The sequence below is a fragment of the Trifolium pratense genome, linkage group LG1, assembly GCF_020283565.1.
Source record: "Trifolium pratense cultivar HEN17-A07 linkage group LG1, ARS_RC_1.1, whole genome shotgun sequence".
Lineage (NCBI taxonomy): Eukaryota > Viridiplantae > Streptophyta > Magnoliopsida > Fabales > Fabaceae > Trifolium > Trifolium pratense.
In genome coordinates this window covers 34,215,141-34,229,557 of record NC_060059.1, presented here as the reverse complement: position 1 = coordinate 34,229,557, position 14,417 = coordinate 34,215,141, and the positions used below count along the sequence as shown (strand labels likewise).

The 14,417-nt window shown below is 33.7% G+C and overlaps 3 protein-coding genes across 3 annotated transcripts; 2 read left to right on the top strand and 1 right to left on the bottom strand.

Moving 5' to 3' along the window:
- Window positions 1–239: 239 nt before the first annotated feature.
- LOC123921810 (1-aminocyclopropane-1-carboxylate oxidase homolog 4-like) lies at window positions 240–3,165 on the top strand. The gene is made up of 3 exons (XM_045974494.1): window positions 240–980; window positions 1,965–2,339; window positions 2,768–3,165. The coding sequence occupies exons 1-3, from the start codon at window positions 495–497 to the stop codon at window positions 3,014–3,016; spliced, it is 1,110 nt and encodes a 369-aa protein (XP_045830450.1). The 5' UTR covers window positions 240–494; the 3' UTR covers window positions 3,017–3,165.
- A 120-nt stretch (window positions 3,166–3,285) lies between these two features.
- On the top strand, window positions 3,286–5,618 carry LOC123921800 (1-aminocyclopropane-1-carboxylate oxidase homolog 4-like). The gene is made up of 3 exons (XM_045974482.1): window positions 3,286–4,194; window positions 4,608–4,982; window positions 5,218–5,618. The coding sequence occupies exons 1-3, from the start codon at window positions 3,706–3,708 to the stop codon at window positions 5,464–5,466; spliced, it is 1,113 nt and encodes a 370-aa protein (XP_045830438.1). The 5' UTR covers window positions 3,286–3,705; the 3' UTR covers window positions 5,467–5,618.
- A 594-nt stretch (window positions 5,619–6,212) lies between these two features.
- Window positions 6,213–10,081, bottom strand: LOC123921790 (zinc finger protein VAR3, chloroplastic-like). Its single transcript, XM_045974470.1, has 6 exons — window positions 9,613–10,081; window positions 7,897–8,014; window positions 7,447–7,781; window positions 7,226–7,357; window positions 7,045–7,143; window positions 6,213–6,792 (listed from the first exon to the last, which is right to left on the bottom strand). Exons 1-6 carry the CDS (start codon window positions 9,963–9,965, stop codon window positions 6,318–6,320), a joined length of 1,512 nt encoding a protein of 503 aa, XP_045830426.1. The 5' UTR covers window positions 9,966–10,081; the 3' UTR covers window positions 6,213–6,317.
- Between the last annotated feature and the right edge of the window lie 4,336 nt (window positions 10,082–14,417).

Here is a 14,417-nt window from a genome sequence, read left to right as displayed (position 1 = left end):
CTCAAGTGCTAAGATGAATAATTCTAATAAATCCACGATTAATATTTATTAATTTTTATATTAATCACTATTAGTGGATGGATTATTCATGTCAACAATATAGAGAGTACATATTCAAATATATATGTAACGGAGTGTACGCACTTGAAATTAGTCATGGAATTGGATTTCCCATACTTAGAATAGGACACTATAATTAATCTAGGTCTTAAATCTGTTTCAAAGTTCAATTTTAAATTAACGGTCAAGATCTAATGCATGGAATCTTCTTCGTTCTTACCTACGAGGAATCCAGGGGTCTTAATCTACGTGTTAGAAAAGCTACCAAAAAAAGCAAAACAACCCTCGTCTCATTTGACAATTGTAGAAAACTCCATTCTCAAATTTCAAAATCAATCCAATCACATGGTTGAGTTAAGTGTACAACTTTTCCTACTTAATAATCGCTTATTTCTTCCTTCAACTCCAAAACCTTCCTTAACTCATTCACAACAATGTCATCACCAATCGCAATTCCTTCACCACCACCAACCACCACATCTCCACCTTCCGATCGTCTCAAAGCCGTAAAACAATTCGACGAAACAAAAGCCGGCGTAAAAGACCTAATCGACTCCGGTATCAAAACAATCCCTTCTATCTTCATTCATCCACCCGAAACCCTATCTGACCTTTTTCCAGGATCCGGACCCGAACCGGAGATTCCAACAATTGATCTTTCTAATCTTCAATCCTCCCGCGCCGCTGTTGTTGATCAGATTCATCATGCTGCGAGTACTGTTGGATTCTTTCAGGTGATTAACCATGGTGTGGCGCCGGAATTGTTGCGTAGTGTTATTGGTGCTATGAAAGCGTTTCATGAACAGCCTGCGGAGGTTAGAGCGCAGGTGTACCGTAGGGAGATGGGGAAGGGTGTATCGTATATATCTAACGTTGATCTTTTCACTTCTAAAGCTGCCAGCTGGCGCGATACGCTTCAGGTTCGTATCAAACGGAAATGAATTCCCTCATGTGTGTTTAGTTTTAGTTATACTGTTTAGTAATTTGATTTCAAACAGAGTAATCTAATTTAAGTGCATGTTTGGATTTGTGGTAATAAAAATTGATTTTGTGTAAATTGATGGTGTAAGTTAAAAGTTAGTTGGTAGTAAAGCGGTTTATATCACCAATGGTTAGTTGGTTCAGTGGTGATTGACCCTGGTACGGAGGACCACGGTTCGATCCGCGCAACTGCGATCGTGATGGGTTGGATTGGAACCACTTGATGCCATAAGTGACCCCGGACCAGATAAAACTGGTGGTGAAATGCCAAAAAAAAAAATGGTTTATATCGTGATATATTTGGATTTAGACTTGCTGCTGTAGAACTATCACGAGGTTATACACAGTAATTAATCTTGATTGTCAGTTTAAGATCGGACGTTGCATAATATGTTATATGTATTGGACGGTTGAGGCTGTAACTGCTGTTCGATATATTTAGATAGAAGTGACGTGAGTTGAAACTTTTTTGACAATTTCATGTATTACAAGAATGAGTTTATGTTAGTTAAATACAACGCGTAACAGTTAGTTAATGTTAGTTAATTCTGTTTGTTGATTGATAGTTACTTAAATTGTATCTGCTAAGTATCACTCTCTCAAGTTCTTAAGCTCTAGAGGCTTGCTTTTCCTTAAGTTCTTAAATTGTATCTGTTGATTGATACCTTTGATCATTGTTACTCAAACTAAAATGACTAAATAGTGTTTTTCATTAATAAAATTGTGCATAAATAGAAATTATTTTAAAAGAGAATCATCAATATAGTTTCTAAAATTGCAAGATTGTTTGAGTGATTAAAATTATCACTCATGGGACTAATGTGCTCAACTAATTCAATTTCAGAAGTTATTTTGAAATTTTAGAGACATACAATCTTCAAATTGAAATGGCATTTGATCATTATTTTGATTGAATTTCGCAGCTTAAGATGGGACCGGTTGCAGCGGATGAGAAGGAGATTCCTGAAGTGTGCAGGAAGGAGGTGATAGAGTGGGATAGAGAAGTGGTGCGTGTGGGAGATATTTTGCTGGGTTTGTTGAGTGAAGGGTTGGGGTTAAGTGCAGAAAGGCTCATGGAATTGGGTTTGTCGCAAGGGAGGGTGATGGTTGGCCACTACTACCCGTTTTGCCCTCAGCCTAATCTTACTGTTGGACTCAATTCCCATGCAGATCCGGGGGCATTGACAGTAGTGTTGCAGGATCATATTGGTGGCTTACAGGTTAGGACTCAACAGGGTTGGGTTAATGTCAAGCCTCTTGATGGAGCTTTGGTTATCAACATTGGAGATTTACTTCAGGTCAAATATATTTTCTTTATTTTTATTTCTTTTGAAAATAAATCATGGGAACTAGTAAAGATTTAACAAGATTATAGGAAGTATTTTAGAATCTTTCCTTGTCTTTTCTTTTTGAGTAATGCTATATAGTATGAAATACTTTGTGGAAGATGAAAAGGTTTGCCCTGTGTTTTGACTGAATCAGTGGGTAGTGGCCAATGTGGTGTTTTGTAAGGTAATTGCTCTTCTACCGCCGTGTTGCTCAAGAAAACAGAAGATAACTTCCGGTAGAATATACACTACCAGAAGATATCTTCCGGTGAGATTGAAGGGGATTATGAGCAACAGGAGGGAGAGCAATTACTGTTTTGTAATTGTGTCATAATGCCAAACATTTTACTTTCTTTTTTTTATTTTGGATTTCTCACATCCGTCATTTTGTGTCCCAGATAATTTCTAATGAGGAGTATAAGAGTGCTGATCATCGAGTATTAGCCAATCCTGCTAACGAGCCGCGAGTCTCAATTGCCATTTTCCTCAACCCGGGTGACAGAGAGAAGCTCTTTGGACCTTTACCAGAGCTAACATCAGCAGAGAAACCGGCTCTTTATAGAGATTTCACGCTCAACGAATTTATGACAAGGTTCTTCACGAAAGAGCTTGATGGTAAATCATTGACAAATTTCTTCAGACAATGATGTATATATAACATAACACTGGTTGCTGATGATATATATCAATGTAAAAATATCTTTGTACAATGGTCACTGTACTGCTACTACTTATTATGCAAATACATTATTGAATAAAGCTGTTGCATAATAGAAACTCATCTGTTCTTCCATAAGCTTACGATATTCTTATCAAAGCAATCTATATCTAGTTACTAATTATTAGCACACGAGCTTAGAGTTTGGGCAGTAATTTGAAGTTAGGACAGTCACAAGTTTCTTTTAAAAATAGATATTACGAGCTTCAAATATTCTTTATTGCTTGTGTCACTCATTGTGGGACGGAGGGAGTATAAAAGAAATTTTATCTTTTAGATTCTTCCGTCCCAATATATAAACCGGTCAACAAAAAAGTTAATGTATTTGGTCAAAATTTTACATCAAATATACCAACTTTTGTTGACAAATTTTTATTTATATCTTTTGCATGAAAAAACATTTAAGTTACCAAAAATAGCAAAACTACCTTGGTCTCTCATTTGACAAATGTAGAAAAATCCATTCTCAAAATTCAAAATCAATCCTCGTCATGTACAACCGTTTGGAACTGAGTGTGTAACTTATCCTACTCAACTCAACCGCTTATCTCTTCCTTCAACTCCAAACCAACACCAAACACATAAACTTCCTTCACTCATTCCTCCAATTTTCCAACAATGTCATCACCAATTGCCACTCCTTCTCCACCACCAACCACCACATCTCCACCTTACGACCGTCTCAAAGCAGTAAAACAATTTGACGAAACAAAAGCCGGCGTTAAAGGCCTAATAGACTCCGGTGTCAAAACCATCCCTTCTATCTTCATTCATCCACCCGAAACGTTATCCGATCTCGCTCCAGGTTCTGGACCCGAACTAGAAGAAATCCCCACAATTGACCTCTCTGCTGTTCACTCCTCCCGCGCTGCTGTCGTTGATCAGATTCGTCATGCGGCGAGTACTGTTGGATTCTTTCAGGTGATTAACCATGGTGTATCTCTGGAATTGATGCAAAGTGTTATTGGTGCTATCAAAGCGTTTCATGAACAGCCTGTGGAGGTTAGAGCGCAGGTGTACCGTAGGGAGATGGGGACCGGTGTATCTTATATATCAAATGTTGATCTTTTCACTTCTAAAGCTGCCAGCTGGCGTGACACACTTCAGGTTATTGTATATATCGAATTCGGGTTCGGTTTTCCCTAAAGATTCGTTATAGATGAGCTCATTAACTAGTTTGTCCGCATGTTCACTTAATTAATTTTGTTTTGTTAAGTAGTCTATTGGCTAGAATTTCATTTTTAAACATGAATAAATAGGGGGTTAAGAGTTTAAACTCCGATATATAAAATGTGATCTTCGTATCAAATGAGTTAAACTTATAAGGACTATTAATTGATTCACAAGAAAGTTGAAAAATACATTAAGAAAACGAGGGCAGCTAAAAATACTCTCTCTTATTGAGTTATTTCCAACATTTATTGATACTCCGATCGAGTGAAATATATGTGAGTCTCACTCCCACACTCGAAAGATGGAGTGAAATGGCATTTGATCATTATTTTGATTGAATTTCGCAGCTTAAGATGGGACCGGTCCCAGCAGATGAGAAGGAGATTCCGGAGGTGTGCAGGAAGGAGGTGATGGAGTGGGATAGAGAAGTGGTTCGCGTGGGAGATATTTTGCTGGGTTTGTTGAGTGAAGGGTTGGGATTAGGCGCAGAAAGGCTCCCGGAATTGGGCTTGTCGCAAGGGAGGGTGATGGTTGGCCACTATTACCCGTTTTGCCCTCAGCCTAATCTTACTGTTGGACTCAATTCCCATGCAGATCCGGGGGCATTGACTGTATTGTTGCAGGATCATATTGGTGGCTTACAGGTTAGGTCCAAACATGGTTGGATTGATGTCAAGCCTGTTGATGGAGCTTTGGTTATCAACATTGGAGATTTACTTCAGGTCAAATATATTTACTTTCTCTCCATTTTATTTTAATTGCTTTTGAAAATACATCATGGGAAATAGTAAAAATTTAACAAGATTATAGGAAATGTTATAGAATCTTTCTTTTCGTCTTTTGTTTTTGAGCAATACGTACGAAATATTTTGCACATTATGAATATACATGTAAATTTTAAAAGGAAGGGAAAAGGTTTTACTTTGGATTTCTTACATTCATCATTTTGTGTCTCAGATGGTTTCTAATGAGGAGTATAAGAGTGCTGATCATCGGGTGTTAGCCAATCCTTCTAACGAGCCACGAGTCTCAATTGCCGTTTTCCTCAACCCGGGTAACAGAGAGAAGCTCTTCGGACCTTTACCGGAGCTAACATCAGCAGAGAAACCTGCTCTTTATAGAGATTTCACACTCAACGAATTTATGACAAGGTACTTCAAGAAAGAGTTTAATGCTAAATCATTGACAAATTTCTTCAGAAAATGATATATCAGTGTAAAAGCATCTTTGTAAAATGGTCAATGTACTGCTATTAATTACTTATTATGCAGATACATTGTTGAATGAAGGTGTTGTATATGTATGTTATAGAAGCTCACTTGTTCTTCCATAAGTTTACGATATTCTTATCAAAGCAATCTAGAACTAGTTACTAATTATTAGCAATTTTTTTCTTTTTTTCTACAATCTTTTCACAAAATACAGAAACCAGCATTTGTGGTCTTATGGCCCGTCTGGGAGGAGGCTTATTTTTTAGCTTATGCAAAACAATTTATGCAAATAAATAAACTGATATGTATATTATTCACAAGCTTGTCAAGGATGTTTATGAAAAAAACTTATGATTTGCATATGAAGATACAATTTTATAACTTTATTGATTTGCATAAGCTATTTTTCATAAGCTTAAAAATAAGTCAATTTAAACGGGATCTAAAAGAGCAACATTACAGCACATGAGCTTATAGTTTGGACTGTCGCAAGTTTCTTTTTAAAATAGATATTACGAGCTTCGAAAATTCAACCATCTATGTATCTTTATCTTCTTTAACAATTTTTGAAATAGATCTAGCATTTTCAAAAAAAAAAAAAAACTGAAAATGTAAAAACATGAATTTTGAAAATTCATTCTTCCTAGTTTACTTTCCAATTTCTCTCTATCACAAATATTCACAAGATGAGTCTTCCATCTCCGTGTTGGCAAATTTAAAATGAACATAAATTTTTAAAAATGAAAACCAAAAATTATATATATATTGCCTTTAGTATTATCCATAAAATTCAATGATTCATACAAATATAAAAAGTATGGTCATAAAATCTCTCTTCCTGGAGTTCTACCTTGCATTCTTACCCTTTCCAAACCATTCAGCCATCTCTTCATCATCGGTACTCGAGTTATCAGAAGAACTAAGCTCGTTATCGGTTTCACTTTGCCACGAATGCTTTCTGTGCGGATCTGGCGACTCGTTCTTATATGCTTCTCCCCTTTGTGCCTCAAACATGCCAGTCTTACCTCCAGCAATAGGAAAATCTAAAACTTCTGTAGTGTCATTTGAGTTCTCTAAGTAATTGTGATTTTCAATTCCATTTTCTACAAATCTCCACTTATGTGAATCTCTTTTCCTACTTTTTCTTTCTGACGCCATTGACAATTCTTTGTTACCATCATCAAATCGATATCCAGCAATGTTTGTTTTGCCATCTTCTCCCTGTGGTTGAAGGGAATTGTTTGAAGCATTTGACACTTTAGGTCTTCTATGATCACATTTAAGGCAAACCATGTTTCTTCTGAAATTGATGTAGTTGCACCTACACAAACGGTGTTTTCATTTCAGTACCATGTATAACAAAAATATATGAAATAAAATAAACCATCAATTTGGCCTTATCACTCTCTCTTCAATTTAATCCCAAAATTAATAAAATTACTAAGTAATCCATAGAGTATATAAAGTCTGTGAATTTAGTCCCTTCTATGAAGATGTTGGACTTGGAGACTAAATGGAAGAGAGTGATACTTTAGGGACTAAATTGATGGTTTATTCAATAAGAAATACTTACGACTCGCATGCCCACTCCCCTGGATTAATGCGACGATTTGAAGGCCCTTCTTTACATAGCAAACATCTTGTATTCCTTGCAAAATTGAGGAAGTTGCATCTGCGTATATCAAATTAATAGCCTTACTTAGAAATTAATCACTAGTCACATAAATCTACATGATATGATGAACAGCCATTACTTGTCGCAGATCCAGTCTCCCTTCTTCAAAGGTAAGTGATTGTTATCCTCCTTCAATTGCTTGATTTTTTCCTCACAGAAGTTGTCACAGTGCAAGCACTTGATATTTTTAGCGAAGTTGTGGAAATTGCAACTAGCAATGAATTTGAAACAAAAACGTAAACAAGTGTAAGAGACAAAAGTAGTGCAAGTTTTTTACAATACATGGAAATAAAGCCATACTTGGGGCAAAGCCAATCGCCTTGCTTCATTGGAACACCTTTTTTGCCTTTATCTTGTGGATTACGATGAACTTCTTCGACAGCAACCTCATTGGTGTCTGAAAAATTGGGGTTTTTTTCTTCAGCACTGCACTCTACTATCTTTTTCAGTAGTCTTCTCACAGATTCTTTTACCATTTTATTTAGAGATGGTTTGTTATCAACTGAACCAATAATTGGGTCAAGTCCATATGTCAAAATAATACGCATAACATCCACCATTCTTCCGCCTTCATCTTCGCGTGCTATGACGAATGCCCTTTCACAGTTTCCCCTCAAATTGCACGAGCTGCAGACCTGGTTGAAGCATCGGTGAAGTGAAGTAAGGAAAAAACTGATATATGTAAAAGCAAAATTGTGAACTATGCAATAAACAAAAGTAAATGACTGTAGAAACATGGTCATCACCAACATTTCCTTCATCAATGCCAACATGTGCTCTCAGACGCTTTCCTGAGTTAACCACTTTCCTATCTAAGCTTGGACATCCAAATGTTACAATAACTCCTATATCTTTTCGAGACAAAAACCTGGAAAGAAAAGTCATTTGGAAAATTATTTCTAAGGAAATTATGTTTACCTCGCAACAAGACTAGATATAGTATGTTAAATAACAAGCCTTTTTTTTTTCTTGCAAGTTACAACCTTATGATCGAGTAATATCTACAGCTATGGAATCTAAAATGTTATGCCATGATCTATGACATATAGAAAGGTTAGAAAAGTCACACTGTTATATTTTCTCATAATTGGAATAAACTTTTTAAGGTGCAGCATGACTTCTGACTCCTATTACAGTTTACTGCATTTGATATTACAATGTTTTGCACAAAATGTCAATAGCATTGAAAATGGAATAGGAAGATATATCTGAAACACACTATATTCATGTTTAGATTGACTTATTTGAGCTTATCTCTATAAGTTGTATTTAGCTTATTTCCTTAAGCTCTCTAGAATAACTAATGAAAATAGCTTATATGAAAACAATTTGAATTTATTTTATTTTTTGTCATAGAAATAGCGCATTACAAACCGGGCCTATGTTCATGGCCATGTCGATGGTGTAGATAATCTTGAAGTATTCCTATCACCAATCAATACACACATGTTTATCTCTTCCGAATTTTCTAAATCAAACTCAAAAGCATCAAGTATGTGATGTGCTTTTCCACACGTAAGAACTAAAAGTCTAATGCCTGCGTCCTTTATAATAATCTTTACTTTTATATACTCCCTATTTTTTTCCATCATTTTGGCTATTTCAAGGAACAGAAACCCAGCCTTCACAAAATAAATTACATCCTAACAGCCTTAAAAATTAGCAAGTTCATTTGGAGCACATGTTCTTCCCTATTTGAACCCACATACCTATAAAGTGGTAAGTTCTGAACTAAAAATTAAAGTTCTAGTACCATTCATTTCAATCAACTAAAATAATATGCAGCCAACAAGCTAAAATATTAATTTATGAATTGGGTGTGACCATAACATTAGATGTTCTTTCGGTAACCAGGTTCCGGCACACTTTCAACAACAAAAATCAACTAACAAGAATAGTGATAACACTATATCCTTTCCACACAACAGCTCCTCTTGCTCTCTTCTTTCCTTCTCAATAATTCTCTAAATTCCAAATCAGTAATAAATAACACACATTCTTATCACAACGGTTCTTTAAATCAGTTCATCCATTCCAGACCAGACATTTGTGTGGATTGGCTTATTTGAGCTAATCTACTAGCATAAGCACGTGCGAAACTGTTGATGAAAGAGCTTATGAAAACAGCTTAAAACAAGTACATAAGTTGTTTTCTGATTTTCATAAGCTCCCCATTATAGTTTATGAAAATAGCTTATAGCTTATATCAAAACAGTTTCTCTTTATTTGATCTTTTATCATAGAAACAGCTTATACACAAACACTTATAAGCGTTTGTGTTTATCCAAACAGGACATGAGTGATTGTGAATTGAAACAAGACAATCATTTTTTCATTACACTATCAATGTCACATAGTTATAAACACAAACACCTTGCCTACATACCTAAACATCACATTCAAAACCAACCCTTTTCACAAACAAAACAAACCCAAATCACATAAAAAGAATACATTTTTATTTACCTTAAAAAATGAGAATTGTCTCTACCAAAATTAAGACAAGCAGTTCTAATAAGATTTGATTCTTTAGAACCCAAATTAGGATTCAAAAATGGGTTACCCTCTGCATGAAAATGACCCTTTTTAAGCAAACATTCCATCAAGTCTACCCATTCAGGCCAAGGATGAGAAATCTGAAACGCAGAATTTTCTTCTTCTAGTTGTTGTTCATTCTTCCATTTGGATTCATCAAACTCGTTTTGGTTTGGATTGGAAAGGGTGTGAATGAGTGAAGTGAAGAGCGTTTTGCCATTCAAATTTGTTGTAGGGTTGTTGTGAAACTTATGATGACATTGTTTCAAAATGTTTCGGATCATTTCTTGAATACTGTTGTTTATGAGTTCAGCTCAGTTACATGAGTGATGTTTTGTTCATATGATTTAGAAAAGGTTCTAACTTGCCAAATGTTGTTAGAGTATTTTGATTAAGAAATAATAAAAAACTACTAATTTTTGTATTTAAAATATGGTTTTTTCTCACATCAAGGAAAAAAAAAAAGGATAAATTTCTTATTCAAGGTACAAAAGACTTGATTGGTGCACCGGAAAGAAATAATAAGATAAAATTATACTGTCATATTTATGGTGGATTCTAGAATGAGGGATCTATTAAGTCCCTCACCGGTGTACCATTTATTTTAACCATCAGATTGATTAGGCCTGCTTGATCTAATAATTCATCTCCACACACAATTTTTCACTCTCTCTCACAGATCTCATTCTCTCCCTTTCCTGCCCGTTTTCTTTCACCGTTCTGTTCCTTTATCTCTCCACCACCGCCTGAACATTAGTGATTACTAACTACCCTTAAAATTATCTTTTTCGGCTATGTGGAAGCATAAAATATATTAATGGTGACCACCTTGTTACAAATAAAAGAACTTGTTACAAAATTACTTTCTATTTTCTAAGGTGTGACTCAATTGGCAGTTTAGTTTTTATGATAAAATTGTAAAAACTAACTTTAATGCAAAGGATAATCGATAATGGTCTTTGAATTTCATCAATTAAACACCTTATTAACAAAATCAATAACAAGAACACGGAAAAAAGAATCAGTGTAGTTGATGTCTTTTTATTCTATCAATTTTTCTGAGCTGTGTTTGAACTTTTGAATTTAGGTAGTGCACCTTTGGTACAACCATGAAAACTTTGCAAAGAACAAACATGTTTTTTTGTTTCTTTTTTGAATATGGGGGTTGTTGTTCTGTAAGAAGCTTGCCCAACAGAATTTTGATCGGTGTTGTATGCGTTGCTTGCAGAGAGAAACAATTTTCTACAGATTTTGTGAGCGGACCATGATGCATATGGGGAAGAGATAGGGTTAGGATTGTGTGTAAATATGGGTAGGAGTTCTTATTTTAATTTCTATAAAATCTAAACCGTTAATTAGATCTGATGGTATTATTTTAGTGCCTCACCGGTGAGGGACTTAATAGATCCCTCACCCTAGACGCCACCCATATTTATATTCAACTTCTTATTTTATCATGTTTTTATAATATCATATGTACCAAACGAGTCTATAGAATGTTTATAATACGAGTATTTATATTTTTTAACAAATAATAATATTTATATTTATCTTGTTCTAAGAGGGACAATTTGAATTCAAGACCTCTTGCATTTTTTTTTTGACGAAATTAATCTCTTGGAGTTAAAAACTATTTTTTTTTTTGCATTTAAGATATATTTTCTAGATAAAATTTTATTTTTGTCTACATGAGTTTAGTTCAGTTAATAGAAAAATTTCATTTTTGTCTTATGAGTTTAACTCAATTAGTAGAGATATCACATTTTATATATATGAATCGGAGTTCGAATCTCAATCACTCAATTTATCCATCTTAAGAGTGAAAATTCGCAACTAGATTACCCGACAAAAAATATTCTATAATTTTATTATAAATTTGAACTTAAAATTTGAATGTATGTCTTTGACACAAGTTTTAATATGTGATAAAAAATTAGTTTTTACTACGAGTCTTTTGGAATCATGGTTATACACAATCCCTTTCGTCAAAAAAATAAAACTACATAGTCCCTAGCAATGAACATTCTAAGTACACATAGTTTAGATAGAGCTGTTTCATCAAAAGAGGTCGCCCTTAAGATAAAAAATTAAAATGTCAACTCATTATTGGCCAACTCATTAAAAAAAGCCCACACAAAATAGACGGAAGGGCCAAAAATTGATAACATAAATAAATTATAGGATCTTTTACGCAATTTTTAAAATGTAGAAACTATTGTTTAATATAGAGCAGAATATAAGATTAAAAATATATTTAACCAATTTTCTTAAATAGTTTAGTTGTTACAGTTTCACCTTAAAATAGATATTTAAAGTGTCTAAGTTTGATCTTCGACATCTACATATATGATATGATGTTCTAGAAAATTGAGTTAAATTTACAGAAATTACAAACACAAATTTTATTTAAACAAAGATGTAAAAGTAAAACATATATTAATAATTGTCAAAAAAAAATTTATATTAATATATTATTTATTTATCCTTATACGTTAGCTTATTATTAGAGTTAAATATGTTTTTTGTGCTTAAAAATATCTCAAATTTTGTTTGTAATCCATATAAAAAACTTCAGTAAGTTTTGGTCCCTTCTTTTATGTCATAATTTTTTCTTTTCAGTCAACTCCAGTATGTCATTCAAAATTTTAAATTTTTTTCCACTTTAATGTTTAGTACATTATAAGAATTTCTTGTAAATTTTTTTTCTAATAATGGATGAATTAAATATGAATTTTTTAGTTTTTGCACTTGAAAATTCACAATTAATTAATTTTATGTTAAAAAATCCTAAATTTTTGTAGGAGAAGTTCTTTTAATATTATAAAGATGAATTAAAAAAATAATAAAGTACACAAAAATTTATTATAAAGTAGGATCAGATAAAAAATATTTGAGTAATTGAAAGTTGATGAAATAAGATTATTAGATAGGTGACAAATATTCTGTCATGAAAAAAAAAAAAAAAAAAAAGAGGATCTATTCTAACGATATAGAATCTTTTTCCTTTTTTTGGATGAAATCTTTTACCAGCCTGTCACACCGCCATATTATTTGGAAAACGCGTCAACAGTTTAATTATATCATCACCGTCAAATTGTCCACGTCAGGTTAATCGTAACCGTGCATCCTGACCCCAATTTCTATATAAACCTCATCAGTCCTATCAATTTTCTCTCATTCAATAGCTCGACGCGTTCTATTTTCTCTCTCCTTTCTTCGTTTCTCCGTTCTACTTTTTGTTCATTCATCATGTTTCGATTTCGAAATTCTTGATTCTAAGGGTTTTTCGTTGCTTCGTTATGTCTTGATTTCAGGTTTTGCTGTTTTCGATTTCTTTGATCGATTGCTATAAAGGAACACTCGTTATGGATTTTCGGATCGTAGATATTAAGAATTTCGTAATTCTCTTGATCTTCTTTTATTGATCGGTTATTTTATCAAGAATTGTTTGAATAATATTTGGATTATTGGATATAAATCTTCATCATTGGATAATCGAGATATATACATGTTTATCCGTTTTGCAGCGAGATGAATCTTTTCTATATCACTTTTGCGATTCTTGAAAGTGGATAACAATAGAAACGGTTCCAGATAAATCGAATTGAACTTTCAACATGTCTTTCTTGATTTGCTCATGGAGTTTGGTTTCTTGATCGATTTTTCACGTTTCTTGATTTGTTATCTTGATTGATTACTCTGAGAGATCTTGATTTCAGGGATCGCTGTTCTTGTTTTCTATGATCCGTCCCTGTAGACGCATTGATATCAAGAATTTCACACGATCACACACCTCTATTCACTCTTTTAAGCATCATCGGTTATTTCAATAATTTTGGATACAATTCTTCAATTGATAATGAGACATGCATTTACCCGTTTTGCTTTTACAGTGAGCTGAAGAGTTTTGGTGTCTATGTAGAGCAACTTGATGCAATAGACAAGATCGGAGAACGGTCCCGGATAGATAAATCAATTTTTTTCAATGAATATCTTTTTACTATTCTTTAGGATTTGATTTTAAGCAAATTGAATTAAGAACATATTTTTATGCAGCGTGATTTCTCAAAGATGGAGCCCAGGATTTTGATTTGGTGATAGCATGTTTTTCTGCAGCGTGGTTTGTCAAAATATTAACCTTCTTCATAGTATGGTTTGTGTATACAATATGAACAATATGAATTCATAGAGGAGAAGACAAAAAGATATTCTAAGACAACGAAAGCTAATAACTATTTACATAGATGCAATCATGAAGAAAAAAATAAATAATAAGTAATATACAATCTTATCTTTAAAGATATTCTAAGATTCTAAGATACTTTACTATAATATCAAGATACTAAAGAAATTTTTGGATATTTTAACGGTTTGATCTTCATGTTATGTAATCTTCTCTACAAGTCTATTTTGATGACAAGTTTATTGAGGTGTGAATTATGTTGGTATTGAAAAGTTCAGTTGTAGGGTTTCCTTATGCCTCCAATACATTTAAGTTTTTGACTTGTATAATCTGACAGTGTGAAAGTTACAAAATTCTGGATAAATTGGGAGGGAACAGCTTTGTGGAGCTCTCTTCCTAACTACGATCTTCTGATCAGGGACTTGGTTTGGTTTGGAGAATTATGCTACTCTTTATTTATCCATAGATTTTATATTGGGCCTAACTCATCTCACAAAACCGGCTTGTAAGGTGAGGGTTGCCCAAGCTATATAAACGTTACACAGGCCATATC

What these genes read in the sequence shown, in the direction of transcription:
- LOC123921810 (XM_045974494.1), top strand. Translation starts at nt 495, where the DNA reads ATGTCATCACCAATCGCAATTCCTTCACCACCACCAACCACCACATCT. An exon ending in GCTGGCGCGATACGCTTCAG is followed by an intron (nt 981 to 1,964) that starts GTTCGTATCAAA and finishes TGAATTTCGCAG; the next exon opens with CTTAAGATGGGACCGGTTGC. An exon ending in ACATTGGAGATTTACTTCAG is followed by an intron (nt 2,340 to 2,767) that starts GTCAAATATATT and finishes TTTGTGTCCCAG; the next exon opens with ATAATTTCTAATGAGGAGTA.
- LOC123921800 (XM_045974482.1), top strand. Translation starts at nt 3,706, where the DNA reads ATGTCATCACCAATTGCCACTCCTTCTCCACCACCAACCACCACATCT. An exon ending in GCTGGCGTGACACACTTCAG is followed by an intron (nt 4,195 to 4,607) that starts GTTATTGTATAT and finishes TGAATTTCGCAG; the next exon opens with CTTAAGATGGGACCGGTCCC. An exon ending in ACATTGGAGATTTACTTCAG is followed by an intron (nt 4,983 to 5,217) that starts GTCAAATATATT and finishes TTTGTGTCTCAG; the next exon opens with ATGGTTTCTAATGAGGAGTA.
- LOC123921790 (XM_045974470.1), bottom strand. Translation starts at nt 9,965, where the DNA reads ATGATCCGAAACATTTTGAAACAATGTCATCATAAGTTTCACAACAAC. An exon ending in GACAATTCTCATTTTTTAAG is followed by an intron (nt 8,015 to 9,612) that starts GTAAATAAAAAT and finishes TTTTCTTTCCAG; the next exon opens with GTTTTTGTCTCGAAAAGATA. An exon ending in GGGGAGTGGGCATGCGAGTC is followed by an intron (nt 6,793 to 7,044) that starts GTAAGTATTTCT and finishes CCGTTTGTGTAG; the next exon opens with GTGCAACTACATCAATTTCA.